The 15,238-nt window shown below is 39.4% G+C and overlaps 1 protein-coding gene across 1 annotated transcript; it reads right to left on the reverse strand.

Annotated features, from left to right (window-relative positions):
- Nucleotides 1-58: 58 nt before the first annotated feature.
- slc26a5 (solute carrier family 26 member 5) lies at nt 59-14,267 on the reverse strand. Its single transcript, XM_007577377.2, has 18 exons — nt 14,052-14,267; nt 13,149-13,445; nt 10,535-10,674; nt 10,195-10,305; nt 6,573-6,754; nt 6,201-6,365; nt 5,880-6,112; nt 5,652-5,799; nt 5,121-5,234; nt 4,923-5,000; nt 4,646-4,741; nt 3,508-3,614; nt 2,739-2,808; nt 2,542-2,634; nt 2,363-2,467; nt 1,423-1,623; nt 1,230-1,284; nt 59-735 (listed from the first exon to the last, which is right to left on the reverse strand). Exons 2-18 carry the CDS (start codon nt 13,304-13,306, stop codon nt 593-595), a joined length of 2,199 nt encoding a protein of 732 aa, XP_007577439.1. The 5' UTR covers nt 13,307-13,445; nt 14,052-14,267; the 3' UTR covers nt 59-592.
- Between the last annotated feature and the right edge of the window lie 971 nt (nt 14,268-15,238).

Below are 15,238 nucleotides of genomic sequence, written 5' to 3' on the forward strand. Positions count from 1 at the left end.
TTTTGTTTTCAAATAAAAATAAAGTTTATTCCAGATTTAAGTCTCTTTTTTTTAAAAAAAAAAAAAAGTCATTACATTAAAATATTCCAGCACAAAAATTTGCAATGCAGTAACAGACATTACACAAAGTGACAAGCTTTGATAGTTTCCAACTTAAACACGCATTGATAAACATGTTCAAAATAAAACGCATTGATCGCAGCAATATCAGTAACGTCAGACGTCATCAGCGAGACAACGAGATGCTAATTTTCACAAACTCCACACACCAAACCCCTCCAGAAATGATTTTTGGATTCACGTTTGAACAAAACTCACAGCAGCAAGTCTGAAGTAGCCCTGAACTACGAAAGGTGTTAAAGTGCAACTTTTGAGTACTCTGTATCTGCAGACCACTAAGAGGATGCAGAGGGATAAAGCTCAGTATCGTACACATTTGAGATGGTCAAAGCTACTGAGAATACAAAGCGCCTCTACCTGTGCTACCAAGATTAAAAACTGTTCAATGTGAACCATTGCTAAAATGATGAGTCCACTGCTCCGACGGTCGCTGCCCATTGGACCCTTCTGGGTTCAGGACGTGAACCTGTGATCAGGCTTCGCTTGAGGCACCCGGTGGCCTGGAGCTGGAGCACTGACAACGCAGGACTGCATCGTGAACCGAGGGGAACACCATGTTTGTGGACAGTTCCTCTGAGAAAAACTGCAGCGTGTTGAGCTCGTCCAGAACGGTTCCTTCAAGAAGAATTAAGAATGGATCCATCAGGGCATAGCCAAACTAAAATGTTACGGTAACTAATATTCAGCGATATGCTACACTTTTCCCCACACTTTTAACACCATGTAAAAGCGACCACACCAGCTACATTGTTTATCTGCTTATAATCCTCTCACTCCAACTGAAACAGACAGCAACAAGATGGAGATTACGATCTGTTTTACTTATTGGACCGATACCGATGTTGATCCTGATATAATGTGCATCCCTAATCCCAATAACGATCCCTGCAGAGCCCCATATCTAATAGCATCACAATCAGATGTGTCCATTTGTCTTTAGAAATTGTTGGACTGTATTATGCCGCCATATAACTTGAATAATCCTACGTTCAAACATCGACTGAATGGGATATTCTGATTAACAGTGCAGACTGATCGTTGCTTGTTAATAATTTGAATGAATACTTTTACAAGGTGCTGTAAAAAGAGAATCCCTTATTATTACTTACTGTTGCAGCCAGCGATGACCACCCGAACATCAACTGAAGCATATTCCTTAATGACCTGAATGAAACAAACACAGTTTGTTGTTATTGCAATACACACAACTGCAACCAACCCTGTCCATGAAGTGATGCTTTGTCACAACAAGTCGTCGAGCAGGAAAAATGTAAATGATCCAAAGCAAATAAAAGTTACAACCTGCTTGATGGCTTTGGCTCCGACTGAATCAATAAAGTTGACGGCTGTCCAGTCCAGGATGATGGAATGAACCGAGCTGAGAGGCTCAAGGAAGACGGCCGCCTCAGAGGTCGGCTCGCTGTGTTTGTCCTCCAACTCGCCGTTCCTCACCTCCTGCATCTCCTGGCTCTGAGGCACGACCTCCTCTGTCGCGTCCTTGTGCTGAAGCGAGTCACAGTAAGGAAGATTTTAGTCACAAAATTGAAGCAAATTTGTAATCAGTTTAATAATAAAACAAAAAACTTAAGGTTCAAATGAGTAGGGCTTAGATGATTAAATGCGAGGAATTGATTATTCAAATAATCGGCAAGTAACTTAGTAAACGATTAATCGTTAATTGGTGCATACAGACTCAAACAAACAAAAAAAAAGGCCAATTGATGAAAGAATAGCAAATAAGCCAAAACTGTACAAAAAATATAAACATTTTGACTTTAAGACAAAAAAAAAAACAGCTCTTTGTAAATATATTCTACCCAAAAATTCCTAAAGTGGCATAGTTTTAGCCATTTTGGCTGAAATCTGTAAAAAAAAAAAAAATTAGGCAATTAAAATGTTTATTTTTGTATTTTAAAAAGATAATGAATTATTTGTTTATTTGCATTTCTAACATTGTATTTAGGAAAAAGGCTGAAATTAAAAAATCTGCAGATTGTGCCATTTTTAAAATAATAATTAGTTGCAGCCCTATACGCGAGTCACACTCCAGCTTTTCATTTCAAAGTCACACAAACGCCGTTGAAGGTCAAATTCTCGACAAGCTTAAACTAGTATTTCTTTCAAAGGAAGTTCCACATAAAACCCTGAGTCAGAATGACATGCAGAATATTCTGTACAGGTTGTTTACACTGCCAACAAAGCCACACAAAGAGGAACGAAACCAGATGAAGGGCTGACACACCTCTGCACAAATCTTAATTGAGGAGTTTTGTTCCTTGTTGTCTTTTTTCTTCCGTTTCCTTTTGGCTTCCTGCGCTGCCTGCAGCTCCTTGGGGTTTACACCCGTCTGCAGACAATACAAAGAAGAGATCTGTAAACTCGCCCCGAAGCTCAAATTTGCATGTCAAGGGACTGAATTACCTTTTCCTTGAGTTTGTTCACGTAACGGTCGCTGTTAGCAAAGTAGATGGAGGAGTTGGAGTGGAAAATCTTAATTCCCTCGTATTCAGATGCCTGGCAAGAATAAACAAATTCCAAAATAAAACCAACATACGTGGGGGGTGAGCGGGGATGTTGGGAGCTTGTGTCAACATAACCTCTCCTCCACTAAAACTCACCTCTTCATATGTGTTCACGTCATAATACAGTCCTGTGTCTGTAACGTGACCCAGGATGGAACTTTTGGGGCTAGAAGACGATAAAAAACACTTGTGAAGAGAAAGCATTGGCTTTTACACGTCTTTATGTCAAACGAGGAGAACTACAAACTCATCAACTCAGATTTAAGACTTTTTAAGACCTAAAGAGGACTGTGAATAAAATTTAAGACCTAACTCATGACAGAGATGTACAAAAGAATTTCAGAACACCCAACTCTGTAGCTATCTAGCTGGCTAATCATATTCTACCTGCTAATGGCTTATTTGTTTTCTTGCTAGCTAGTGAGCAAGTATTAGCATCTTGTTACCGGTAGGTACCCAATACAGTGAGTGACTCACGACGCATACTTTTGCCTGATATAAAAAAAGCTACATAGAATATGGGACTAAATAGTCCTGCCGCAACAAAATTCCTAACTTAAGGCATTTAAGTTAGCTGTAAATGTAAGTTAAGGCTAACTTATATTTTATTTAATGAATTTAAGAAATTTTAATTTAATTTGAGACAGATTAAGACTTTTAAATGATGCACAGACACACTGAAACCTAAACATAATTAAAAAGTTCTAAAATGAAGAATGAGTTTCAGGCCCAAACCAAACTTCTCCAACATAATTAGTACAAACCCTGTGTACAAAATTATGATTATGTCATGATGACATAACCTGCACTCTGTATTTAATCTGCACAATGAAATTAAACTATATCAAAAGCCAGTGAGCTGTACCTCTGTGTCCTGTAGATGACAGTTATTATGGCGAAGGCGATGGCTGCCAGGAGGCCGTAATCCAGACCCAACAGCACAGACGCTACGAAGGAGACCAGCCAAATGGCCTGAGGGGGAAAAAACAGTATACTGCATAATTAAAGCTGGGAAAAGATCTAAAGAAACAGTCTTTCTGCTTCTTGTCAAAAAGAAACTAGAAACAGTAATCGAGCACCTGGTGTTTCTCATTACAGGTTCATCTTGACAAATGAGAACCCCATTAGAAAAGTAATTGATGTCTGTAATTTAGTTCAAGAAGTGGCTCTCGTTAAAGGTGCATCAAGTGTTTGCTTTAACTTTCATGATTATCGTTTACAGCTAATCAAAACCCAAATTGCGTCCTGCAGACAACCGACTGCAGGACAACTGCCAAGTCAAAGTAATTTCCACTACTCCTCTCCAGTAGAATATGACTTGTTCTCGTCGTAAAACTGTTTTCTTAACAAATACACAAGTCAGGCTTATTCCAGACTTTCTGTCAGCACAGACTGTGTTGCAGTACTCTTATTTATAACGGTGTGACCAATAATTGGTTTTGAACAACATAATTATATTAAGTTTATTGGTGTCTCTCTCTGAAAGATCTACAAGCAATCTGCCAGAGCTGGTGTTGGGAAACTGAGCCGTGATGAGCTCCATAATTGACATGATCATGATCAGTGTCCTTCCATCTGTGCTGAAAAAGGGGGAAGAACCATCCATCTGAACAGGGATTATTAGGAAGGATTAGAGTGGAGATATGTTGTCATGGAAACAAATACGAAGAGGAAGTGCTACCAGCACTTTGTGGGCCATTTTCAAATAGAAAGTAACAGTGGCTGTGTGTCTAGCATGAAAGGAGAACAACAGGCGGCGTCTTTTCTTTTCCTCTCTCAAAGTGAACCGATCCTTTGCCGCACATAAAAGTCAAATTATGCGTCTGTACTGCAGCTAGGCCTCGCCCTACATGGAAATAAAAACTAAAACCAGAGGATATTAATGATGAAGAACAGCCTCAGACTCATGTCAGCCTGCTAAAAATATGCCTCTAGTCAGCTGTGCTGATTTAAAAACTAATTATTTTTTTTTATTATTATTTGAAAGCAACTTAAAAGCTTACCAGTTCAATCTTGCTGGTCCTCCATAGAGGGGGAATATCTCGGAACTGCTTGAACATCCCCACCAGGTTGACTATGATGATAGCTGCCAATGCGGTCTGAAAAGAAAAGACAACAACAAAAAAAAAAAAAAAAGAACATCCCCACCAGGTTGACTATGATGATAGCTGCCAATGCGGTCTGAAAAGAAAAGACAACAACAAAAAAAAAAAAAAAGAGATCAAAGTCATTCAGCTCAGAAACCTGTCAAGGTAACCCGCCTGTAACGACTTCACGTACCTGAGGGAGCGGCTGGAAGACGAAACCGATGACCAACACGACCAGCAGCACCATGAGAGAAGCCAGCAGTCCTGCGATCTGAGCAAAAACACAGGAAAAGCTTTGTGAGCGTTATCTCTTGCACTTCTAATGGATTTATGGCACCAATATAGCTGAGATAGCCTTAAGGCTCCTGTGCGTGGGAGCGTTTCATCTCACCTGTGTCTTTCCTCCTGTGCTCTCCTGCACCAAACTCCTGGACATTGAGCAGGTGATGGCGAAGGTGTGGAAGAAGGAGCTCAAGAAGTTGCAGAGGCCGAGTGCGATCAGCTCCTGACAGAAGACGGGAAAAATAGAAGACGGATCAGCAGTCAGATTTTAAACGGTTATCTGTTCGATGTCAGGACTGGAGATTGTTAAGCACAGACTATAATAACACTTCACAGCGGTAATCTAAAAGGAGAGTGGTTTGTATCTGGGTGCTTTTTAAAAATTAATTTAGGACATTTTAAGGCCTTAACTTTAGACACATATATTTAAGACTTTTTAAGGATGTGCAGACACCCAGTCATTTAATTTATTTATAGGCAAATTGACTTAGATTTTCATAACATAGAAGCAATAATCAAGATTAACTGAATTAAACACTTGAAATTTATCACTCTTTGTGCAATACACACACACAAAGTTGAAAATCGGAAGTATCACGATCCAATATGACCGGTGTTTTGTTCGTCACCCTCTCCTCACCTGGTTGCCGTCCACGCTGTAACCATGCTTCAAGGCAAAGGTCTTAGAAAGAGAGATGCTCATGGAGAATCCTACAATTGCTACAGCGAACGCATCCGGGATCAAATTTAGCGCCAGGGAGAAATCTGGGACAGCAGGAGCGAGGAGCCTGAGAACACAAGCAAACTCTCACAGCACATCCCACCGGGTGTGTAAATATTTGTGAGTTCCATTTGAAGTCTAGCTTACCCTGATGGTATGTACCCGACAATAGACACATTGTATTTTTCAAGGGGTATTCCATAAGAGACCCCGGTGGACACAATAACCACAATGATCTCTCCAGGAATGGGAACAGGCAGATTCTGCTTGAAGCGCTCATTGAGGACTTTGATCCCGTACAGAAACACGGTGCAAGTAAGGCCCAGGAGGAAACTGGGAATGTTTGTCTGTTTGATTTTACTAAATACCTCGTTAACGCTCTGCAGAAACAGAAAAGAGCGACAATGCAGCAAGACATGCACGCGTATTTAATTGAACGGAAGACACGTTTTTTCCTGTCAGACTCACGTAAACAGCAGAGAGGGGCCCGGAGAAACGCTCTGTTTTCACTCCCAGTAAGTACTTCAGCTGGGAGATGACGACGTGCACGGCAGCTGCTGTGGTAAAGCCTCGCACCAGAGGCTCTGTGAGGTAGATGGCCACAAAGCCAAACCTGAGAAGACCGAATACAAACTGGAGGAAAAAGGGAAACAAGTCAAGAGATAGAAAGGAAAGGGCTGTGTTTGAAATGAAAACATTCACGTCAATGTGATGCGTCCAGAACGATTAAGCCTGCTGCTTTGGGTAAACACACGTTTTTTTGAGCGTGGGAAAAACATTTCTCTCCCTAAACAACAGAAACCCCGCCCCCTCCTTCTGACGAGTTCTCGCTAGACTGACCTGGATGATCCCCACCATGGTGGTGAGCACAACGGCCACCTGGACTTTCCTGGCATCGATGGGACTGAGATCCTCGTTGGCCAAAGACGAATTGGTGACATTGGTGGGGCCAATAACCATGTTGTCAGGAACTTCCCTCACTACAGCTCCACCAATCATCAGGCTTACCACCGCAAAGGTGCCTGCAGGTCAGAAATGCAACACTTTAATAAAAGGCATCTTCTGTAATTCATCCTCCATGTCTTGTTACTTGGACCAGACTGTGGTAGTTTGAGCTGAGCGTCCCGCAGAGAGGAACCAAGCTGTGTGGAAAGGCCACAAGTCGTGTTGAGGACCAGTTTTAATTTAAACAAGGAGAAACATTTACTAAAGGGAACAACAGGGTGAGGTCTTCAAACGCTGAAAGAATAAATTAGCCTCAAATGGAACAAAGATGTGCAGAAAACGTTACCCAAATGCTACAAAAGCCTTAGCACACTATTTGTATCACAATTTCACTGTACAGTGAGGTAAAGTCCTTAACATGGTGACGAATCAACAAAGTGGGTGTGGCTTATGAACAAAAGTACAAATATGACCTTTGAACTTGCATTAAAAACAAATTGTTTGTCCTTATAAGCTAATGTTTGGGGACACGTGCTTTGAATGAACTGCAACATTTGATAACCTGCAACTTACTGCATGGTTTATGTTTAAGTCAGTCTATTTTGTCAGCTGGAGTTGCATCTGATGCAATAAAACTGGAGGTGTGTGCAAATAACTTACGAATAAACTTCAAAATGTCAAGTTTTTGTGCTATAAATTGTCAGATCTACAAGTGCCATACTTTACCAATAACCAGTAGTAAAGTGTAAATAAAGTCTTATTTACACTTTCAAAGAGCTGACATTGTGTTTTTGACTTTATTTGCCCGCGTTATAAACAGTGCAATTTTGAAATAGTTTTTAATTACTGTTCTGTTTAACCAAGGCAACTTTTCAAGTTAATAAGCAGCATTTTTATACAGTCTAGCCATATCCGTACTGTTGGGGTTATTTCAGAGGTGCCTTTGTGAAAATGGCAAACCTGCCTCCAGGTTTGAACACGTGGCCACCGTTATTCCAAGCCTCGCCCTTGAACGGGTATAGTGAAACATTAAATAGATGGAGGCCTCCACACTTTCTTCGCAGGATAAAATCTTACAATGCATTTCGAAATGCTCTTTCACATGTTTGACATGTCGGGTGTTTGGGAGTGCTGTCCTGTATCCCGTTGTCTGCTGGGGAAGAACAGGAAGCATCTGGACAAAATAATCTGCAGGGCTGGTTTGTTCGTAGTGAGGAGCCTGGACTGGAGGAAGGCACAGAGCGACCCGATCCGTAACATTCACCTCCTTCACTCCATCCTGGCTGGGCGACGGAGCAGCTGCACCCAAAGGTCATTAATAGGCTGCAGGACTGAGCGCTTCGTGATTCAATTTATCCTCACAACTGTCGTCCTACCTGGACTGGACTGCATTGTACCGTCAGTGGCGTAATGCACAGTTGATACTTTGGCTGACTGGATATTGAGATACATTCTATTTTACTTACTTTATTTGATCCAAGTATACTTTTAATTGAATTTATGTTACTTGGCCAAAATAATTTCCCTGTGGGAATCAATAAATGATCTTGATTGATCCCGACTATACCCTATTGGTGTACAAGCCCCCAACCTTTTTTTTTTTAAAATAATTTAATTTGCCAAAAATGGCAACTCTGCATCTTTAATGTAAATTAATAGCAATTTTTATTTTTAAAAAAACTTATAATTTGCTTAAAAATTAAAAATAATTTTATGTAAATACGTCTCTTTCATATTTACATAAAATTCTGATAGACTGAAATTTGAGAAATATATATATATATATATATATATATATATATATATATATATATATATATATATATATAAAATATGAAAAATATATATGTATATGAAAAATATATATACATAAGTGTCATAATGTAAATAATTTAAATATGATCTAAAAAAATGGTAAATTATGGCAGAATGAGGGAAAATATGAGTATGAATAATTTTGTGCAGCACTGCTTAAGACCTTCACAACTGTGAAAGTCTCCGAAAGGTTTTGCAAAGACAGATTATGCAAAAATGTTCTTTCCTTATCACCAGCCCAGTCTGTTATCAGAGCCGACGTTCACACAGACCCAAACAGTCGGGAATGTGCTTCACCTCAGCTCCACTTCTTTTCATGCCTGGAGCTGCATGGCCTTTCCAACGCCAGCTAATGGGGTTAAACTAACACAGCTTTTCAGAGTGGAGGCCACCCGGCCCAGCTCTTGGACCACTGCCCAGTCATTCCCCTCTCGACGTCTTCCAGATTTAGAGGTATCGTTATGACCGCGTCATGCTGCTCATCAGCGGAAACTTTGGGCAGGCGCCATTTCACAGCGAGGTCGCTCGCTTCCTGTTGTGAATTCACAGCAGCGTTACAGTCGACTTGTTTCACTCAAAACGAGGTTACTGCCCTCATTCGTCAACAGACGTGGTGAGACGACTGTGCCACTTTGCACAGACAGGAAGAAGAGACAAGTGGCAAGTTGTGGTCAATGAGATACAATAGCGCCGGTTACATCATCTGTGGGCACAACAGTTGTGGTGGAACAGAAACATTTCTTCCTCATCTTTTATCATATAATCTATGAACGACGCCCAGTCTGCAGAACATCAAGCTCCCTACCAGAGCACAGCTTTCATCTACCAGCACCTTGCATTAAATTAGGTTAGGAAGCCTGCCAAACAACATGAAACTAATAAACCACAAGACTCTCTTTTCCAAGAACCATTTCACCAAAGATGAAGTCCAGTTAACCATTATGCATTTTTGCCCAAATTGAGGCAACTGCTACAACAACCGAGAAAGCTTTATTGTTGTTGAAATGGTAAATGTAAAGAGGGGAAATGGACGGTGAGATATTGTGTTATTATTTAGATTTAATACAAGCTAATAAATGGACATGACGACATAGTCAAGATTCTACGTTCCTAATGGGAGCATGCTAAGAATTGTACATGGGAGAGTTTTAAGCGAAGTATGAAAATTCATAATTAAGTTTTGAATAAACCAAAAAACTACACATAAATTGCCTGTCCGGTTTTATTTCAATGGAAAAAATTACACCATCTCCAAAACCGACAACACAGAACTGAATTTAAATAGTTGATTCTGTTAATGCATCTATAAGTAAAAGTAAAAACAACCATTTTTTTTAATACAGCAGAAATTAGATCATGTGCTCAAAACTAAAAATTTGTTGGAGGTAAACTGAAAAAAAATAAATAAATAAAAATGAATGTTAAATTATAAAACATGGGATAAAGTTGCACTTTTAGAAATTGATTGGTGCATTTTAAGCATTTGCACGGAGGTCAAGTTTTGGACCTCCATGCAAACTGTTGCCATCGAAACTAAAAATGGTGTTAATGTCATCTTATTCAATTTGTCACAGATTCAAGGTTCTAAGCACCAGTGGAAAAAATGCACGACTGTGTGTTGACAATCCGACAGAGCTTTGTATTTCGCAACGCAGCTCAGATTTATGACTCAGCAGGAAAGGCTCCACGTAAGACATCTTACCTATGGACACATGCCTGGACGTGCCAAAGAAGGTGTACAGCAGAACGGGGTAGAACGAGGAGTAAAGGCCATAAACTGGAGGCACCGCAGCGAGGAGAGCATAGGCCAGGCCTGCGGAGCAGAGAGAAAAATCAAAGGTTTCAACACAAAGACCAGGAAGCCAAGCGATTGCTTCACAGCGTCCAACCCGCAGAGAGTGAAAAAACAAAGACAGCGTGGAGTCAAAAACAAAACTCCTTGAGTGTTCTGCAGCTGGGGTTTTCACTGTGTTTTCACACCAAAACAGCTCCAGATGTCTGACGTATGAAATGTGGCGCTCGGCGAACCGCGGGGTGCTGACCTTGCGGGAGCTGCACAACTCCTGTACTGAGACCAGAGATCACGTCGGACATAAGGTACTGCTTCACCGGGTAGGACGGCAGCCATGTCAGGATGGGCAGGAAACTCAGAGCTGCTGCTTTGGCCCTCTCAGACGAACACCTGCAAAACAAGACGGACATTCATGTTTCAAAAAAGGATCCGGTTGAGACTAGACTGAAGCTTTTTGTCATCCACTCTTTGGTGGAGACAGAGAGAGACACAAGAGAAACAAACAGTCATGCAAATGGAAATGATCTAACTAGTTTTCATTTATAATTTATCATTGATTTAGTGATCATAATGACAGGCTTAAAGCAAAAAGACCTCAAAAAGCATCACATCGCAATCTGAAGAAATGAGAAACAACGCCATGAACATCTCCTCAAAATTGACTGATCAACCTAAATCATCTAAATCATTCCAAGAGGACATCAGCGACCTTTCTAGGAGGGTACAAAAGAACCTGGAATTAGAGGTCAGAGTTCATTAGACAATAAGAACGAGAGCCTCGGCAAAAAAGGCTCCATAAGAAAGTTCCAAGCGCAAAAAAATCAATGCAAAGACCCGTTTCACTTTTGCCAAAAAAAAAAACCATCCCAGCGATCCCTGAGACATCGGGTCAGATATTCTTTAGATTGACGAGACAAAAGAGAAACTTTTAGTCTATGCCCAGATCTTGCTTGAACCCCTTTACTCTGTGGCTGAATTAAAACAAATCTACCAAAAAGAATAGTCCAAAACTCCTCCTCTGGGACTCACTGGAAGTTATCTCAAACACTAAACAGCAGTTGTTGTTGTCAGGAGTGGAACAAGCAGTTATTAAGTTCAGTAATTACTTTCTCCCCACAGCTCCACATCTGTTTGCATAGCTAGTTTGCAGTCAATAACTTAAACAACAACAATAATTTACAAACCATAACCGAGGAAACACGTTTACATAGCACTGTACGTACGTCCTCTACAACCATCAGTCTGCACATCATCGTTTACCTAAAGAAGCAAACTTAAATCTTAAAAAAAAAAAGCAATTCATTCTGACTTTGAAATAATGAGTGTCATATGCATAAGTTAAAAAAAACAAACAACAACAACAACAACCAAAAAAACAAAATGACCTTTGAAGAACCAACAGACTGATTTTGTGGCCACACACCAACCACAAACCAAACCACTTGGTAAACAAACGACTGCTCTCTCTTCCTCTCATTTTTTAACACATATATAAAGCCGGCAGTATTAGAACTCCACACAATCATCTCTGCACAGTTGGAAACAGCAACTCGTCAACATTTCACAGAAAACACACGTAGCATTCCATCCACCTGATAGCGGCATTGGCTTATTTGCAGAGGCTGTTCCTTCTGTCAATAGTGTGACTTGACTTTTTATGTGGCTAAACATCTTTTCCCAACGTCACACCAGCACGTGGCGTAATGAAGAAAACTGGTTACATTACCAATTTCCACTCCTTGTCCAGAGACACAGAGAAAAGGATGAGCAAGATCGATCTAATTGAGGTTTTTTAGAGATGTTTCACCTACTTGGAACATTTTGCAAGTATTCTCAAGTTGTCCAACTTGGTTTTAATGAGGCATATTAAAAGCTTATTTAAGCATCTACAAAATAGATGCTTAAATAAGCATCTAATCACTATTATTGTTTAACACAATAAAATTTTATCCTGCTTTTGATGATTGAATCTGCCCAGCATAATACGCTGATATGTATATGTATAAGGACAAGCTGTTTTTTGCAACAACTTGTCCTTATCTCTTGAAGATTAAGACTTAATCTCAATTGGACTCACCTGGATGAAATTAACGTTATGAATTTTTAGAAAGTTTATTTAGACTTTAGAATCTTGTTTCCACAAGACTCAACTGGTTTGTATGCAGATCAGAATCAAAATCAATAAAAATAAGAGTTTAATTTGAGCTTCTTTTTTTTAAATATTAGAATATGTTTATTGTGCGTGTGAAAGAGTTTACTTCTTCCACTTTATGTCACATCGTTGTTTCAGATCGAATTCATTTTAATATTGGAAGGTTTATAAGAATGAACAGCCTGTTTGCAGACTTGAAACAGACTCGGATTGAATTCAAGACTGTGAATTCAGCCCACTTCTGAGCCAACCAGAAGTGGGCTTGCTTGCTGGTGTGCAGATTACATCGTTGTCCCGCTGGAAAACCCAAAATGTGTTTGAATTTAAGGTCACAAAGTGACAGCAATGTCCTCTGAGAGGGAATTAAATTGTCACGCAGGGCCAAGTTGGTTCAGAAATATATTTTCATTTAATTAAAAAAAAAAAATCTACATTTTAGACACTGCCATTTGTATTTTCTCTGGATATTTAAGTTGGAAATGTTTAAGAGTTAAAAGCAAAAACAGAAAAAGTCTGTAAGTAAACAACTACTTTTACACTGTATTGTTTTTGATTAAAAATATGAACCTTTCTATGAAGATATATCTTAAAAATGCTCAGTTACTAAAAGAAATTAAATACAAAAGATTTACAACACCGCTGCAATCATTGGTATTAAGTCCTGGGATAAGACTGCTGGTTGAAAAATCACATTTTGAGAGGCTGGACTCACCTGAATTTGTCAGAGAGTTTTTGACGGAAGGAGGTGGAGCTCTGTTTGCGATGGAGGAGCTGAGTCCCGAGGAACTCCTCATCATAGACTGGACGCTCAACCCGGAGCATCAGCCTGGAGCCTCCATCCTCCTGAGCTGACGCCTCTTCAGGCTCCATGGAAAGTGAAGGGCTGGCTTATTCAGCACAGAGGAAGTCACTGTTCTTTTTTTTTTTTTTTTTTAACTTTCCAGTTTGTTCTTCTCTGTCATTGCTCTGAACTGGAAGATCTTCATTCCTTTAACTGGGATCTTCAGTTCTGAAAGTCATCATGAGAAGATAAAAATTAGAAGGAGTGGCCAATAAAAGGAAAGGCAAGCCGTTAGATTCCCTGATCCGCACAGATAAGACAAATTTAAGTCCAGTGTATTAGCAAAGCAACAGTAGTGGGAAATCTGACAGCTTAATATTTATAGATGTGCTTACAGGGCGAGGTTATGATGTAAAAGAAAAAAAGGGAAAAAAGACAGTAATATGTTATGATGCTACTAGGTTTCATGGTTTCCAGACATATTAAACGTCCATTAGAAGAGATTTTTTTTTTTTTTTTAACTTTACAGTTTATAGTTTTTACTGCATCTGACGGCAGAGCCGGCTTGTAGTTTTGTGGTTCGCGCCAACAACTAAGAGCTAGGAACTTATTCTTATTCTCTCTCAATTACTATTTTTAATGCTCACTGTCATGTCACTGAGGGGACTCATATGCGCGTAATTCTAAACAATTTCGCCACGTTTATACTCGCGCTTACAGGTGTGGACATGACCTCAGCTGAACTAGCTCCTACCCCTCAGTGAGAAGAAAAGAGTTTACTTTTAACCTTCACATTTCAGCTAACATGAAGATGCTAGAGAGCTTGGTTCTTACCTCCGTCTTCCTCCTGTGGGGATGCTACCGGTTGAAGGAGAACAGTTTATGAAGTGACCTCTGTGGTTGTACATTAACTAGAGGGACGTTCTTCCCGGACTGTAGGCAACTGACTGCTACTACTCATGATTAGCCAGAGATAGGAAGCGCTTGAGAGAGGAGTTACTCCGTCAACAAATTTCCTAACCCCTTCCGGTCTGAAGTTGAACGGGCGCGGGTTGAGGACGCATGCGCTGTTTTCAGTCCAGACGTGGAAAAACAAAAGTATAACTTTATTATGATTATGATTATTATTATTATTATTATTATTATTATTATTACTACTATTATTATTATATGATTGTTTTGCTGTTAATAGTAATCTGATATATATATAATCACTAGCTATGTACAGAGCCATTTAGCCATTTGATAAATTAGAATATATCAGAGATTACTTACTTTGTATTTTATCTATTGTAGTTATTAATAATTAGTATATTTGTATTGTCGTTATAATAAGTATTATTATGTAGCAATAATATATAACAACATTTTACTAACAACTGTACTACATAAATAAATCCACAATTTTCTCTTACTACATTCTGTTCCACAGTACATAACGAATAACATGTCTAGTGTTCCTTTTCATTGTAAGATTTTTCTCCATCAAAAGTTTTACGAACAATGACTTGTATTTTGATATGTAATAACACTTAAAAACGAGAACTGTAATTTAATGACAGAGTGAGTACTCGCTTTCTTTTTCAGCTCTCTGACGTACAGCAAGATAGGTGACGAAAGCAGCGCAGTTGACGCCATAGGTCACGGGGCTTCCCTCGTTTTTTTCTACCTTCAACAGAAATGATACAGTACTTATACTGTATCCTAAGTACAAAACCTCAGCGGGGGACATATGTAGCATTGTTGCATATCCTCTGGGGAAAAAAACAAAAGAGAAAAATTGCATTAATTACATTTGGAATATATTTTTCATTCACTTTGTTTTTTGCTAAAAAGAAAGAAAATAAACACACAAACACACACACATTTTGGCTTTGTAAAGCATAATAATACAAAAAGATATTCTAATGAATAGCATTCTTGAGGTTAAAAAATGAAAATAAGTGGCTGTTATTGAATTTCTCTACAAGAGCTCCTCCTTCAGCCCAGAATATGTATATGCATTTTTGTTTGACAGTCAT

Source organism: Poecilia formosa, unplaced genomic scaffold (genome assembly GCF_000485575.1).
Source record: "Poecilia formosa unplaced genomic scaffold, Poecilia_formosa-5.1.2 Scaffold9, whole genome shotgun sequence".
NCBI lineage: Eukaryota > Metazoa > Chordata > Actinopteri > Cyprinodontiformes > Poeciliidae > Poecilia > Poecilia formosa.

What these genes read in the sequence shown, in the direction of transcription:
- slc26a5 (XM_007577377.2), bottom strand. Translation starts at nt 13,306, where the DNA reads ATGGAGCCTGAAGAGGCGTCAGCTCAGGAGGATGGAGGCTCCAGGCTG. An exon ending in TCTTCCAGCCGCTCCCTCAG is followed by an intron (nt 4,742 to 4,922) that starts GTACGTGAAGTC and finishes TTTTCTTTTCAG; the next exon opens with ACCGCATTGGCAGCTATCAT. An exon ending in CAATTAAGATTTGTGCAGAG is followed by an intron (nt 1,624 to 2,362) that starts GTGTGTCAGCCC and finishes GACTCGCTTCAG; the next exon opens with CACAAGGACGCGACAGAGGA.